The 17,681-nt window shown below is 37.9% G+C and overlaps 1 protein-coding gene across 6 annotated transcripts in view; it reads right to left on the minus strand.

The window, feature by feature from the left end:
* The window catches only part of TBCK (TBC1 domain containing kinase), a 184,007-nt gene that overhangs the window by 9,383 nt on the left and 156,943 nt on the right, over window positions 1–17,681 (minus strand). For 5 of the 6 annotated variants that reach the window (XR_007356190.2, XM_048846656.2, XM_048846659.2 and 2 more), the window contains 2 exons: window positions 16,959–17,134; window positions 7,846–8,005 (listed from right to left, as the gene is read on the minus strand). The exons of the other annotated variant lie outside the window; for it this stretch is intronic. Coding sequence is in view for 4 of the 5 variants with exons in the window: in XM_048846656.2 (XP_048702613.1) it covers window positions 7,846–8,005; window positions 16,959–17,134 (336 nt within the window). In the remaining variant the exon portion in view is untranslated. The remainder of the gene's footprint in view (window positions 1–7,845; window positions 8,006–16,958; window positions 17,135–17,681) is intronic. 6 annotated transcript variants of the gene reach the window in all.

Raw genomic sequence — 17,681 nt, forward strand, 5'->3', positions numbered from 1 at the left:
CTTAGTGAGTTCAAGACAGGGTGCACACTAGCTTGCCACCCACAAACTGGCCATTTGGATCCTGCTATCGCATTCTGCCATGGGCTTTCACCTATTGCTGTCAAGATACTCCCGATAAATGACATTGCACTTTGATATTCAGGTGATGGACATTAAAAAATGCAATTAGCTAGGCACTGTTACTTGATAACTATTAAAGTAGCACCATATACTGAAAAGGAAGAAAGGGAAGGAGTTAAGGTATAAATTTAGTGTAAACACACAGTATGTTAAAAATGCACTTATTGTTCTAACAAGATCAAGGAAGAATTCTTTGCATACTGAAGATACACTTTCCATTCCATAACTTCAGCTACAAAGTGATAACTGAAAGGTGCTACACACAAGAGTTTGAATGAAAATATTCCATTCATCTACATAGATGGACAGCTATTATCTGGAAACAGATAAGGTTATATGAGTGTCAATGTACATGAAAGAGAATGATGCTGCCCTAAGCGTTGAATCTTCAATTTAGGAATGTGAAAATGCAATAGCAAACACAAACATTCCTGAGAACAGCTGAAAGTGAAAAGTAACCCAATTCCTGAGAATGTTCTTGTAACGCAGCTAATTTGTACCAACCAAAGCACTTCCACGAAATCTAACATCTCATATCAATATGGTTGAGTGGGCTGTGAAACAATAATGGGGAAAAATACCATTTTAGGATTCAACAGAAAACGTATCAATTGATAATAAAGTGTTTGGTATTTTTTGGTTGGTTGTTTTTTTTTTGTTTTTTGTTTTTTGTTTTTTAAGGCCCTTAGACATCCAGAATTTCCAAGAAGTTTCGTTTAGGGGATTTGTTTTTAAATGGGATATTGTTCTTTTGAAACATTTCCCCTCCCATCTCCAGCCCAAAAGTCAGACGTATGCTGGTTTAATTTTAACTTCAGTTATTTTCTTTTTTGTCTAAGAATTGCTTTATTTGTTTAAAAGTGTTTAAGAATTGCTCAATGACAGAAGTCCATCCAGGGCTTAAAGTTCCTGCTCAGAGAAGAGATCATGTTGAAGTCTAGTCTCCTTTTTCTGTACCATATGGATAGTGGAAGGCAAGGCCCACATGGAGCTTCCTAGTTCCAAAACATAACCTGCAAGGTTGACATCTCTGAAGGAACCCTTCGAGCATGGCATCTCCAGATCAAACTACTGGCTCAGCCCCATCAATCTTTCATGCCCTCACAGAGGGCTCAGCTCGCGGGAGGTGAAGCACCAGTCTCGCTTCCCTTATGTCAGTGTTTCCCCCAGAATTCATGGAAATTTCTGGGGAGGTAAAGCTCAGGGCTCCACAAGTGCCTATCAGTGCCTCCTAGAACCAGAAACATCTAATAAAACAGACAGACAGATCAAACTCCTCCTTAAAATAACCCAAACTTTCTAATAACTGTCAGAGGCATTAACCTCATCAGGGATAACAGAATAATACACATTTGGGGTTTCTAGGCCAGGCTGCTTTTGATTTATGAGCTGGCAAAGGAACAGCGGGGAAACTTCTCCTGACTCTGTTTCTTTTTTAACTTTATTTGTTTAACCTACTTGCTCAGGGCAACGTAAAGCCTAACTAAATAATGTCTGTGTAGTACTGCAAACTGTAAGTGCAAAGTAATTAAGGCCAGTTGTAGGGGTGAGATAAGAACTCAGGATGACCTCCTGGCTCACAGCCCTGTATCACTCTCCTGTGATCCTGTGGTGTTTGGAATTATAGAGTGGGGATGACAGCAGCTCTTTTTTTCCCAACTTCATAAAATGTCCACTGGGAATCATAAGGACTTTATCGTATTTGCACTGTGACCATGCACATTATATATTTGCTCCAGGGCCAGATTTACAAGGGTATTTAGTTGCTGCTAGATGCAGATAGGTGCCGACGAGTACGTCTACACTTTGAGCTGGAATTTATACCTCCACCTTGAAGAGACAGCTAAAATCAGAGGTGGTGCAAGTGACCTGAGGGGTCAGCCATCTTGAGCGTGTACCTAGTGTCTTGGAAGGATATGCTCTCAGGGCAGCTAGTCCCTCCCCCATCACTCACGGTGTCCAGCTACATTCTACTTTTAGCATGCTAATAGAATCAGAGCTAGCGCAGATATATCTCTTCAAGCTGGAACTGACATCTCCAGCTCAAAGTGTAGATGTACCCTAAGATGCTTAGGCTCTTTTGTAAATCCAGCTAGGCGCCTACCTGCACTTGTAAATCTGGCTCTCAGTCTTTTAAAAAAAAAAAAAGTGACCCTTGGTTAATATTTCACCCATGTGAAAGTTCAGAGATTTCTGTTTGTTTTTTAATTAAGTTAGTAGGGTGTGCATGTATCAAAATATGGGTTTTTAAACATGAAAGTAGCACCAACCTTTACCCTGAAGAGACTAGCCTCTTTGGCTGGGGTTTTCAAGAGAGCAAGTTAGGTATCAAAATCCAGTTGCAATTCAATGGAAGCTGGGCACTTAACACCCTTAGGTTCCTTTTAAAATTCCCAGCCTCCATATAATCGAAACCATCAAACTTTTCAGTAACAAATTCAATACTTTAAACATACAATGCAACATCTTTAGTGCAGTACTAAGATAATTAGGAACAAGAACATTCATTAATATTGGAAATTATACACTGACTACCTTACCTGCTGACTTGAACATAGATTTAAATGCAATGTAATTATTCAAAAATAATTATTTTAAAATTTAAATGTAACAGCTAGATGCTTATGTTTTAAATTTTGCTGACTTTCAGAAGTCTGGCAAGTAATTATCTAACAGTACCATGCTACACTCAGTCTTCAGTCATGTAAAGAATGTAGTCAGCAAAAATGCATTCTGGTAATTGTCTCTCAATGCTATAAAATAACCTGTTTTCAGTTGCTACCTATTTCCTCCCCACCTCATTTTTTTTTTTTTTTAAAGGAAAAGGAAAGGTTGCCATGTGAAAGCGTCACCAGGCAGATTCAGACAATATGTCATTTTCGTAAGGTAGAAGACATCATCTTGGGCCAGGAATGGGTCATACTAAAGAGAGGCTGAACTTAAATTTTTCTTTGTGCTTTGTAAAGAGTCAAGACCACCTCATACAAAACCCAGATTGCTTGTCTTTGCTTTGGGGATAATTCATAGATCTTATCTCATAGCTACTCTTGACTGGTGAGAATTATTACAGTATTATGGTACAACAGCTTGCAAGAGGAATTTAAAAAATGATCTACATAATGGATTAATAATAAAGCAATGACTTTACCAGGTCAAAATAATCAATGTAAAAACAATCAAAAGTTCAAACTCCATGACTGAGGATTCACTGTACAACTATAAAAACACAAGACTGATGGTTCATTTAGTTCTGCTCCATGGCTGACCAGCCATCTCTCTGTAGTGAGATCCTACACTATTCCCAGCATTCCATCCAACAATATTTTCCCACAGTAAGAAAAAGTCAGAGTCTAATTATTATCATCAACAGATTAAGAATGTTACTATATTAACATGCCTTCTTGTTAAAGAGATTGCTTCACTGCTGAGAAATGATCGGCTGGTGATTTAAGATTACAGAGTTAGGCTAATATAATCTGTGTATTTGTATTGCTATCAGGGAAAAAATGGTCTGAAAACATTTTTTTTCCAGTTAAACATTTAACTAAAAATAAGAGATGCATTAAATAATCTGGGCAAGTCAGGAAAATGGTAAATTTTCTCCAAGGACACCAGCCCAGGTAGAAGTGAATGTCACTATTGAGGCTAAGCCACTAACTCTCTCTCTGACATTGGTCAAGTCAATTGATCTCTTCTAACTTCAGTCAACTTGGCTGTAACACAGATAAAAGCAGGACTTCATTAAAAATAAACACCCCCCCCCACAGATAATGCATCAGAATTGATATTTTTGGATAAGTAAATAGTGACCTCCTCCCCACAAAACTAGCCCCTCGCCACATTTCTGTGACTTACACCATTGATCCATCTTTAGCTCACTGACTCTCAAACTTCGATCACTGATTTAAATATGTATTGAAATTCTATCAGCCACAAATTAAGCAAGAGCTGCTGTTGTGCATATCCAAATATCAGCTTAACCGTTATACACTCCACTTCAGTTATCCAGTATCCATGCTGGAATTTAAGAGTCCATTTCCCATGTACAAATGTAGGGAGGGGATATTTAAGACATAAATTAGCATGAGAATGTAAGGCATAAGAAGCATAAGAATATAATGTTATTTCAATCATTTAAAGGTTGTTTACTCAGACTCAATTCAGACTGTTTAACTCTCTCCCATCACCCTTTTTTCTTAGTGGTTTCTTGCTGTTGCAAGATATAGGCTATTATTTGGCCAGTAAGGAAGGCTCAGTAACCACCCAGAAGCGGCACATTCACATAAAATTACAGCCATCCTCAAGGCAACAAACATTCCAGGGGGGCCAGAACGCAGTGCATTGCATTAACTACACTCAGCTTCAACCTCAGTTTCTTTCCATGCTAATATTACTCTGCTAACAGCACATTCAGTCAGGCTCTCATATATCAGCCAACCTATTCGTTTAATCTTCAGGGTGAGTTAAATTAAGGGGTTATTGACAAGTAGGATTTAGCATGGCTTAATCCTGGCCTACGGAAGTGTTTAAATGAAGCCAAAACAGAACTAGTTTCTTTACCATTGCTGTGTTCCTGCTTCTCCTGCTGAAAGCAAATGTTTTTGTCTATATGGGAAGAAAGGACTTTCTAAAGCTAGTCTAAGTGTTTCATCATGTGGAAGCTAAACCAATAACAAAGGATGCATGTAGAAAAGGAAGAATTCTCTACAAATCAATTCAGGGACAGTCAACTTTGGATGCATTGTAATGATATAAAGCAAGGCATTAATGCAAATTAAAATGAGATCTTCCACTTTCTAATTACAGTTATTCAGTCACTTTGTTCAGCAGCATTTTTCATGTCCCTTCCTTCTGTCCTGTATTTAATCAATACATTTAAACATCTGATCATTTTAGTGCCTTTTTTGGATTAGGCACTAAAAAACACTAATTTCTTTTTTACTTGGAATAGTTTGACACAACACTTAAAATTAAGAGTTTATTACAACTTTTCATTGTGCAAAATTTTGTTTGGTTTTACACTTTTATTTTCTGTTTTTCATATTAGTGACTTTAACTAGCTCATTGTTCCATGTTCAACAATAAATTAATAGCTACTATTTTGGACAAGTTCAGTCCCATGCCCCCAATTTCAGCTTGGTGAAATACATCTTCAAACATTTGTATAGGATGAAGTTGGTATTGCCATGGTTTTTATAGAGAGATGCAGAAACACAAGTCGTTGAATTTATGAACCTTCTGAACAGAGGCAATCTGATACAGTTTTAACATGTACCAGCCATAAAGAGCTAACAGAGACAGTTTTAATCAGGCTCTACAAGTGAGGTTTCAGTACTCGAGTGATTTTTGGGGAAAAAATATTAGTCAGTGCAAGTATTTTATGAAAATCCTTTTCTTTGGTCAGTTTCTCTGTTGCTATTTAGAAAACCTCCCTGGACAGCAGTAATGTTATCAAGAATCATAAAACAAAACCAATATGAACAGAGTAAGTTACATTTTTCAAAATATATTAAATAGATTACTGACAATGGTACAGATAAACACAAAGACTGTTTTCTTAGATTGCAGAGAGCATGGCTTTGGGGACGGGGAGGCATCTTTCACCCTGGTTAGTGGGTTTAGTTCTGAGTCTAGTAGGGTGGGGTAAATTTTTCAAGCCCTGCCTACGGCAGTAGTGGACAATAAATAAAAACATGAATTTGAAATCGGATATGGCAGCAAGAAAGCCCAGGTTACTCTGGTTGGTATACAAAGCGGCATCATATCATGCAAAAAGGGAAGTACAGGACCCTTCATACAAATCTAGTGTGACTGATGGAGAGGTCAAATCCCTAAGCCTTTACCCAGTCTTTAGTTAAGACAACTCCCACTGGTAGCTTGATCAGTTTTTTTCTTTTTTTCTTTTCTTAAATTAGTACCCATGTTGCCTCTGTGTTTCAAATAAAGTGTTTCCAAAAATGATCCTTCAAGACAACTGCTGAGAACTGATTTGCAAATGTGTGGGATGTCTTCAATAATGAGACTCATCATTGATACACCAGGGCATTTTTATTTCCCTGTCCCCTTTTCCCAGGAAGTCGTTGAATGGTAAAGCTCTTATTAAGATAGATGATGATGTTTAGTGGTTTAAAATGTAATTGTTGAAAGCTTCTGCGTAACCCACCATCAAATGCTTAAAACTTCCATTAAATCATCTCCACTTGGCATTGAGCATTTTATGCATTCTGCACTTGTTCCTCCGGGAAAGGATTTATGTGTTCAGGCATTTAGTGAGCTACTGTGATTATTTAAATTGATTTTCACATTGAAATATTTATCATAGACTTATTCAGTTGTAATGCACATAACTGCATGTGCCAAGACACTCACTGATCTGAGACTACTCTAGATCTGCTGTATAGTCAGCCCACATACTACCTCTGTTTGGTACCATCCAAGTGAACAGATATTTATCACTGAATGTATCTTGTAAGTGACCAACACGGACGCTTCTATTTATTTTCCTCCTCCTTTAGGGATATAGTGAAGTGCTTCAAACAAATCCAAAAAACAGATGCATTCTGTTGCTATAAGCCATGTGAAGAGTCACTGGTAATTCACAGCATTCTAATCTTCCGTATCAGGCCTTTAACTCATGTCCTTTCTGAGTGCAGAGACTTCGAGATTTTGATGAAACTAAGTTATACTCTTTCTCAGAAAGGAATTTAGAGAGGGAAGATAATTTGTCAAAGAACTTTACTAACAAAAGGAAAGTTTCCAATTTAATTTCCCTTCAGAAGAAAAATGTCAAGAGAAGCACTTCCACTCCTCATTGGCTTGTAAAGTCATTAATGTTCAGCCACAGAAATAAAGAGGCAAGTCTGATCACTGCCTCCAAATGCTTAAAAACAGAGACACTTCACCACTGTCACCCAACAGTAGCATATTTAAAGGGATGTGCCTTTTTCTCCTTAGCACTTGGGGCAGAGTGGCCCAAGGATGCCCAGAATATTGGAAGCCTGATCAGTAAGTGCCAGTATTCTTCCTGGCTGGGTATAATATTTCATTTTGTTTAGACTTAAAACCGTTCTTCTTATTCCCCCTTTCCATGGATGTTGGAAATTTGGATGAATTTTATAATTCTACAGAGATGGCAAGATCACCAAGCCATTTCACAAAACTAGCTCTCTCCATTGCAAATTCAGAAATTGGTCATTTTGAAAATGAACTTTTTAAAGCTGTAAGACAATTACCTCTTTTTTAGCAATCCCTTTTCATCAAACACTGACATTTTCCAGACACTAAATGTTTAAAAGAAATACAAATCCTTTTCTCTTTAACTGGAAAGAGGCCAAAAACAAACAAAAAAACCCCACACAAACCAGGGCTTCCCAAAACATGTGTATGGCATCCATTTGCTAAGTAACAGACAGGGATATTTATTTTTTGGTGCCTAAAAATTAATATTCAGGGCCTGGACATTATTTAAGAAAGGCCATACTGAGTCAGACCAAAGGTCCATCAAGCTAAGTGTCCCGTCCTCTGACAGTGGCCAAAGCCATGTACCCCAGAGGGAATGAACAGAATAGGTAATCATCAAGTGATCCATCCGCTGCTGCCCACTCCCAGACTCTGGCAAACAGAGGCTAGGGGCACCATCACTGCCCATCTTGGTTAATAGCCACTGATGGACTTATCTTTCATGAATTTATTTAGAGTGAGTATATGTTATAGCTATAAACTTACAGAAGCCGTGCTCTTCACCACATGTCCTACAATCACAACAACTCTTCCTTTGAAGCTCTGGAGTGTGGCAGTAGCAGGGCACTGGACGAGCTCTCCTTCCGCAGTGAATGCTGAGCCAAATGGAATGTTGATGCTGCCTGAAATGTGGCCGCGATTAAAGCTGACGGGCAACACAGTTAAGGGAAACATGAAAAAAGAAACTGGATACACCCACACCTGCTGTAAAGCACATAGGTCAGTGGGGCTGGGGTCTCTAAGTGCTACCACAATATAAACAAACAAACCAGGAGTGAACCCAGCTCTCAGATTTGTATGTACGCACCACTCCCATTGAAGTCAATGTGACTTTCAATTTTAGCACAGAATTTGGATGGTACAGCTTTAACTCATAACTAAACAATGAACTTTTTTTGTATTTTTCTTTCTCTTCATTGCTAATGCCAATGATCTATGTAAGTGAAACAAACTATCTAATTTATAAGCAGCTCCCGCCTCCTCCCCAACGTCTGATGTGACACAGGCTAATTTGTTCTTACTGGATTAGTATATATCAAGAACCTCATTTATTGTTTACCCATTCTGAAAACAACAGCTGCCACCTCACAGGAAAACTAATAGCATGAAGATTTATTTGCTGTTTAAAAAGTGACAGATGGAATCATTTTGAATTCTGCAGTGGTCAATGAGTACTTAGTTTCACATGAGGAAGCAGAGATTTATGCTCAGGGACACGTCATTCTGTCTGTTTTATCAGCATGCAGCCTTGTAAAGGTTTAACTATGCTTAAACAGCCATGAAACTCTTCCGCGTAGAGCAACTACTTTGCCCTCACTACAGTAGTTAACCCTTTAGATATCAAGTACTATGAACTTTCCTCTAAAATCTTGAATACAGGGATATTCAGTCAAGCCGAGTAGCGTCTCACATTTCTGCATTGTTTTACGTTAGTTCTGCCATTCTGAAATTGCCCTCATTTAAACTTTAAGGTATGAAGTATGAACAAAATCTCAGCTAACTAAAAATGGAAGAACATTTCCCAAACTGAAATTGAACTCAAAACAAGGGCAGATTTGATTTAAATCACTAGTTAGGTAATTGAAGCAGATATTTATAAAGTCATTGGGAGGTGAACTATCTCCAATTCAACAGGTTAATCATCAATATTTGGAGGATTTTCTTGCCATGCTGTATTAGGAGGAGAACATCACCAGACAGACGTTTACATTGTTTTATTTAACGAAAACAACAATGTTAAATATTCTGGATTTTTTTCTTCAACAGCAAACATATAATATTTTAGCAAAACAAGCACATGTCCCTTGCTTCTCACATTTAGCTCCAGATTTCTTTTCCTTCTCTGGATCTATTCTGCTCCCAACAATCTTCTATTCATTGAACTTTCTGAAACTTTACACTTTTAGCGAGAGATAAAGGACTGACTCTGTGTACACAAATTTGCAGAAGGACAATAGAGTTGAGGTCTGTTATTTCTCACCTCTATATATTTATTTAAAAACATGTTTGCTGTTAACAAGCATGTTACCTCTGGAGACACAAATCCACAGTTTGAGAAATGCAAAACTAAGCATCTCTGATGGTATCTTCTAGACTGACCACTGAGTCCCACTGGGTAGATAGAAAGATCAACCTAAATAATCTATACAGAAGCCCATGGAACTACAAGATTGGGTCCCTAATCCATGAACTACTGGAAGTCATTTACAAAACTTTTCTTAAACATTATATGAATACATTGTGTCATACTAGAGAATTAGCATTTATAATCCCTATTCCATGATGAGATATCTTTGAGCTATAATGTATCTTAATTAAAACTATCTTTAGATAAAATGTTTTTTGAGGGAAAAACCTATCGAAAAAATCCAATTTAAATTAAAAAAATCTTTTTTTTTTTTAAAAGTCATTGATTTTTATCCACCCTGCTCAAAACTGCAGTTTGAAAGAGCTTGTTTAATTTATTATTTGCTTATTCTTAAAATTTTCACGAGCATCTGCATCTCTTAGTTTCAACAGAAACTTAAGCACTACAAGAAGGACCAATGAAATGTAGGACTGTTCTGGGGTTAATACACTGAACTGGGAATCAGATGATTGGAGTTCTATTCTTGGCTCCACTACCGACTAAATGAGAAGCATTTACTTCGTATATTTCAGTTTTCACATCTTTAAAATTGGGATATTATTTGCCTATTTCACAGAGGTTTTATGAGTGTTATTTAATATTTTAAAGTTTTTATAGGTTTTCAGACAAAAGGTGCTAGACAAATTCTTATTTACAACCTTATTAAAATCAAGAAATTCTGTGCATCGTATGGGACACACATGAAAGGGTTAGTATGTAAAAGCCAACAACTCCTAGAAGTTGTTAGGTAAAATCTGGATGCACAAAAGGAGTTACATGCCTAAATCCCAGTTTTGGCACCACTATGATGCACAAAACCTCTGCTGAAGCTTGTAGGTGCTTACCCTCAGTTTTTGTAGTTCAAGTTCCCTAGCTACCTATGTTCCTGTCTCTGCTTCCTCTCTCTGGGTGTCCAGACACCTAAGTCCCAGAATGATTCACAAGTCAAGGGAAGACAGGTGTTCAGCCACCTAAGTTGCCTGAAATGGTAGGTACAATCTGAGCATGCCTGCCAGATCAGTCCTCTCAGGGGAGTTCATACAAAACAGCTGGGGAGAAAAAGGAGAACCTTCCACATAAAACTTTTAGCCCAGTCATTAGGGTACTCATCTGGGATGTGGGAGAAACCTGGTTCAAGTCCCCACTTCATCTGAGGGAGAGAAGGGATTTCATCTGGTATCGTCTACCTTTCAGGTGAATGAATGCCTTAACTATTGGGCTATGGGATATTTTGGTGCTAATGTAAACAGTGAGTGGGCGACATTACACAATACCATATATCAAGCTGCTCTCGCCACCTTGAGTAGAGCAAAACAACGCCATCAAGATCAGTTTGATGAGAATGAAGCAGTAATTCAACAGCTACTCACTAAAAAACATGAGATGTATAATCACATTTTTTATCCCATGTCCCTGTAGGCACAGTTTTAACATACAGGCATCTGTGTCATGATATCCAATCTTAGCTCAGAAACATGCAAGATCAATCATGGAATGCCAAGGCAGATGAAGTCTATGCTGATTGTCGGGAGCCCAAAGATTTCTATGCTGCCTCAAAAGATGCATATGTCCTACATATAGCACTACAGTCTCTTTGAAGAGTGCAGATGGCCTAACACTGGTGACTGACAAAGGAGAAATCCTTCAGAGGTGGTGACAGCATTTCAGTGATCTTTTGAACATGCTGTCCAACATCACGGACAAGGCACCAATAAAAGCAATGGATCAGCCACCTTGTAATGACAACATGGATGCAGCCCCATCCTTTGATTAAGTCAGCACTGCAATCAGTACCATGAAGAATTACAGAGCTTCCAGATCTGATGGCTTTCCTACAGAAATATTCAAGTATGGAGCTGAGATCCTGCTGAGGTGACTACATGGACTATTTCTCAATATATGGAGCAATGAAGATTTACTGTAAGACTTCAAAGACTCTACTTTGTCATCATATACAGAAGAAAGCTGAAAAGTCTGACAATGGCAACTATTACTCTCCATCACTGGAAAGGTTCTGACTAGAATACTCTTTGATTGTCTGCTATGCAAAATCACTAAATGCGCGTTACTGGAGTTGCAATGTGATTTTAGGCCAACAGAAGGAATGGAAGACAAGATATTTGTAGCCTGCAAGAGAAATGCAGAGAACAACAACGTGACCTTTTACACTGTCTTTATTGAACTGACTAAAGCATCTGACACCATCAATAGACGTGGGTTTGGTGATTATTACATAAGTTTGGTTGTCTAGAAAAATTCACCAACATTCTGAGGCTATTTCATAACGGAATGCTCGTTTAAGTCTGCGTAGATGGTGTTCTGTCTGACCCATTTCATGTCACTAAAGGTTTTAAGCAGGCTGCATAATTGGTCCACTCTTGTTTAATATCTTCTATACAGCAATGCTTGATTATGCTACAAGAGCCCAGAATGCCAGTATCAAAATAGGTTTCCAGTTCTCTGGAACAGGCTGCGATCTTCCACAAAGGTCTTCGGGCAGTTGTTCATGAGCTGCTGTGTGCCAATGACTCTGCTCTAGACCAGATACAATTGAATATGAATGGATTTGCAAAGTCTGTAAAAAGATACGGGCTTATATTCTGAAAAAGACAGAGGCCATGTATCAACCTGCACTAGGGAAACCCTCCATGAAATCAAAAGTCACCATCAGAAACACACAGCTAAATGTTGTTACAGACTTCTGCTATCATGGTAGTATATTGTAGATTTATGTTAGTATAGACAAGGAACTGACAAATCATATCAGCAAAACCAATTCATCATTTGGTTGACTATCAGGAAGAATTTGGTGGCAACATGGTATTAAACTTCAAACCAAGTCTATAAATCAGTTGTGCTGTCCAACTTACCGTATGGGTGTGAAACCTGGACCTGCTACAGGCATTATATTAAGCTTCTAGATAAGTTCCATTTACGACATCTGCATTCCAGACTCTGTATCAAATGGCAGAATAAAGTTAGCAATAATGAAATTCTGGAATGTAGTCACTCCACAGGGATTGAAGCCAGGCTTGTCACAACACAGTTATGCTGGGCTGGTCATGTGCTGAGGATGGATGACACCAGGATGCCAAAGGAGTTGGAAAGCGAGCAATCACAAAGGAGGTGGCCAGAAGAAATGCTTCAAAAGACACACTGAAGCATAACTTGAAACAGCACGACATTGAGACTAACAGCTGTGAGTTATCAGCAACTGGAAGACCACACTGGCGAGCAGTAGTCAATGATGGGGTTACCCAGTTCAAGGTTAACTGTCGTATGGATCTTGAGGCACAGAGACTGAGTTGTAAACAGTGGCAGATTCAACAAGCACAGAATATAATCCCTTCCTCAGCATCAAGCTATGCACTTCATGTGGAAAGGACTGTCACTTGCGCATCGGTCTTTTAAACCACAACTGTACTCATAACCCATAATACAGTCATCAGCATCATCTTCCATCACGAAAGACAACAACATGCCATGTTCTGATGTCTCTCTCTCTCTCTTTCTCAATCTCTTCTCTTAAAGCTGTTCCACTTTGGTTAAATAATCCAAGAGTTACTTGGGCTAGAGAGCGCAACCCAGCAATGACTTTATAGCCTGGTGGTTAGAGCTTTCACCCAGGATGTAGGACACCCATGATACAGTCCTCTTGCTCCAAAGTCACAACAAACAACTCCTTTTATATATCCAGACCTAAATGTCCTGCTCCCAAGGTACAATAGTCTAATAAAGATTTTATGAACAGTTAATGAACATGAAAACCTGTGTGAAATCTTTTGGCTCCAATTAACAGAAAAACAACAACACTGAGCCATTCTTCCACTAGTTTGAATAAAATTATCAGAGAATTTACAACAGAAATGACTATTTGTGCATGTGAGCATGACAGATATCTTTTTTTCCCTAAGGTACAGGAGTAGGTTTGGGGGAGCACGGAAGTAAAAGTAGAATTTGCTTCAAAAGTATACCAGTCCCAAGTATGGAGATTAGTCACTATTTATGGCAGTACTTGTAGAAGGCTAGTAGACTGCAGGCTTTAATTACAAGAAGTTGCACTGGAAGGAGCTAAGAGTTAATCTTTTAAGATTAATACCGCAATACCTTTCTTAAATGTGATTAGTGTGAACAGTTCCAGTTTGATGACTATCACTGTTACATGATGGGAAAGCATTACAAAAAAACTTTTGAAAGATTAATGAGAGCAAGAACCCAATACCATTAATTACTGTCGTTTATTCGTGTCTAATTGGAAAGAAGAATCTCACCCCCACCACAAACTGTACAAAAAGTTCTTATTCACAGCTCCATTGTAAATAGTACTAAGTAAGATAAAAGTTTAAAAATAGGACAGTTCTTTTAGATAGAACATGACTTTGCCCATATTGAGTATGCTAAGCTGCTCAATGCAACAACTGACCTAACCTTTAAATAGAATAAAATACATTTACTTAGAGTAATGACATTAGTATCTAACTATGCAGACTGTTTTTTCTTGTGGTTTGTATTTCTAATCTTAAGTGACCATCTTAACCATTCCAGTTCTTAGCTGATTACAAAGGCAGAGATTTTGTGAAAGGCTGAAAGACCATAAAGTACTTAGCTAGGACCTTCATAAAAGGAATGGAATACTGCCAGTATTTCTGTTAACATGTTTAATCAAAAGAGGCTACGACAGAACTGTTGGCTTTCTACTGCAATAGAGAACGCTAAGAGTACATTACCTTGTCATTACAAAGTTTTCTCTTGGTAAAATAATCTTGGAAGAAAGGGGTCACTAGATCTCACAATATGTACTTCATTACAATACAGCAATTCCTTAGTATCCAAGGACAGCCTTATAGTGAAGTTATGCTGGACACTGTTTAAAAAAATTTAATGAACAAGAAACCTGTTGAAAGTCCTCTGTTTCCCACCAAATCACATTAAAAGCTACTCTGCTCTTTCTTTCCTGTAAAACAATAAAGTTGTGTATGAAAGGGCATCATATGAGTAAAATATTAAAATAAATTACAAAATGGTTCTCTTATGGAGAGATTCTCTTATAATTGCGCATATTGAGATATTCTCTTATAAAACTCACAAAGCGGTATAGCATTTTTCTGAAGATAGGTAACAGTAATATATAACAGGAAACACAGTGATAATATACAGACTTTTTTGCATTGAGATGAAAATATTTGAAGGTTGAGTACCTCCCATCCCTGAGTGGATATACAATAGCATAGGTGAGGCACTCTTCTTCTTCGCATTTCACCTACATGTTCAGAATACCCGACAGTCAGTCAACTTCTTATGTATAGTGTGTTCTCCAGGAGATATTGGGACATTCCCAGACAACAGGTCAACTAACTCAGTGGATTATTTTATTTCCAGTACGAGCTCACTTTTGAGCAAGGAGACTCCTCACTTCTTACAACCCTGGAGACTGATGTCTGTCTGCTGTTTATCTACAGAATAGGTACAGCATGAGTAACTGCAGCTTCCCACACTGAACCACCCATTAATATGCCTCAGACGGACCAGAAAAATAGACCAGGGTCTTGGAACAGTGAGTCTGATAACAAGAGAACCACTTAGTGAAATTCGGATGAGGATTTATTATGAGAATAATAGCTACATTCTTTATGATAAAGAGTCTATTTCCTGTATAATAGCTCAAGTTTCTGCTGGCCTTCTAAATAACACGGTAGATAGAAAAGAGGACCAAATTAAAAGTCTTTCCTTTGACCTTTACTATGAATATAGCTTAAAAATTAACCTTAATTCTGTGAGGGAAAAAAAGTCACTGAAGTTCGGACAATGATGAGTCAAATGATTCAGATACTTGAGCCTTTGACTAACTTGAAAATCAACTGATTCATGAAATTAATAAATACAAGGAAAAAATTACACTTCCATGCTTTGATCTTCTTTATTTTATCTAGACAGTAGATCGTGTTGAGCATTCAAGTTTCGGCATATTTCCAGTTATGCTTTGGAATAGTCTCCCAATTCTACCAAGCTCTGTTTTGCAGTAAAAAGTCTCAAATATTAAACACTGAGGAAAATACTTTTAGCACTGCTTCTTCCTAAGTTTACCATTCTCCTTAAAAGAAAGGATTTATCAAGCTGTAAACTCCTGAAAAAGCCAGTAACAAAGATTTTAAAAGATTAAGACATTTGATACGTATGTCATGGGACACTTTCTAGCAATCCTACTCTTCTAGATCACCATACTTGTGTAAAAGAAAGCTTATATAGGTATTCTATAGTTTAAAATTCACAGCTCTTTTCTCAGATGCATACAGCATGGTACATTTTGCATAGTACAGAATATATACTTGCAATATGTATTAATTCTGTGGATGTCTAAACTGCAATAAAATCTGCACTAACATTTTGTGACAAGTCATGTTACTGTGAGCTGTTTGCTGGTATACAAAAGAAGGAACTTTGGACCTGACCCTTTAACTGAGACATTACAGCCTGTTACCTAGAAAAATGAGGTACATATCCTTTAAAAGCAATAATCTGCATCAGCTTTACTGTTATGAAAGGAACTTTTTATAAAATGGTACATAAGTAATTACAAATAAATAATTATACTGTAAAATGCTGCCTAGGACATTAAGAGACTCACCTAACAATGTGTTGTGATTTATCCCACTTTTTGATGGAAACTGCTGACAGAGATATGCTCCTTGCTGAAAGAATCACATAACGGAAGGAAGAAAGAAGGAAAGAAGGAAAGAAGGAAAGAAAGAAAGGAAAGAAAGAAAGAAACCCAACAAAAAAATCCTTGAAGTTGTATATGTTGAATTAAAAGCCATATTTGAAGGACATAATGAAAAATATATTGGGTACAGTCCTCAGCTGCACTGAGAAAAAAGGTGGCTGTAGGCTGCCTTTATACCTTCCCTGATTGTGAGTCAGCTGGGTAGCTGAACAAGCCTCCCTACATAAGTCAGAGCAGCCACAGGGCTACTTTAACTTATGCCAATACTCTCCTTAGGAAATTTTTTTCTAGATGAGGATTGGCAGAACACATCATATACCAACGCTTCCGCTTCCCCTCTAGCCCCCAAAAGCTCATCCCCTCTTTGCACACCCATTGCACCAATGGAGGGGAAGGAGTGGAGCAGAGAGCTACTGATGTAAAACCAGCTATGCCAACTTTCCACCAGTCCAAGATTCTATCATGTCAGGAGAATCCTTAGGTGCCCCTGGCAGCTTTAACGTCACTGTGTGCTGCTCCAGTGGTACAAAGTGATCTCATTGGGATCGAGGATCCAGCCCACAGCCTGAGGAGCAAGAGAGACTAACTTATAGGGAAAATTCTTTGCCCTCTTTTCCACAGAGAAAGTGTTTCCACTATCAACCCTACCTTCAGACTCTCTGCTGCATATCTATAGCTCTATTTAAAATATTTATCATGCCCAATTAAAATAGGTAGCAGTAGTGGTGAATGGGCCAATTTGAAGGATACTCTTCGCTATTACGGATGTCAACTACAAGTAGTTTTGGCTTGCTATTTTTGGTTTTCTTTGTAGGCGTTTTGAAGTGACTAGGTCCCGTCAGCTCACACAAGTCAATCAGATCTTCTGCTGAAATCCGCGGTGACATTTCTGCCTTCAGGTCATTCAACTGGATAGAGTCCCTAGACTTTAAAGAGAGAAAAATAAAATCTTTACAATGATGTAACTATTTATTTGTGGTGTTACTGTAGCTGTTGGTCCCTGGTTGTTAGAGGGACAAAGTGTGTAAGGTTAATATCTTCTATTGGTCCAACTTCTGTTGGTGAAAGATGAGCTTTCGAGCTTACAAAGACCTGAAGAAAATCTCTATGCAAGCTTGAAAGCTTTTCTCTTTCATTAACAAAAGTTGCTGCAAAAAAAAGATATAACCTCACCTACCTAGTTTCTCACTTAACTGTTTAGGCATTATCCAGCATTCATTGCAACTTCTGCTTTATATGATTATCCTAAATATAAAAGTGAAGTTTTGCATAGAAACATTCCTTTCTTGTAACTACAGACAAGTTTGAGATAAGCCATATAGCACTGTATCTAGAACTTTTCAAATTATTCCTTGTAGACAGTTTATCTGAAAAACTTAGCTCTATTTTCTGTTTGAAAATTATCCATAAATAGATTTTTTACGAACATGTCATTTACAATTGTTTGAGGAATAGCTTGTGAAAACAAATTTT

Source organism: Caretta caretta, chromosome 4 (genome assembly GCF_965140235.1).
Source record: "Caretta caretta isolate rCarCar2 chromosome 4, rCarCar1.hap1, whole genome shotgun sequence".
NCBI classification, from domain to species: Eukaryota; Metazoa; Chordata; order Testudines; family Cheloniidae; genus Caretta; species Caretta caretta.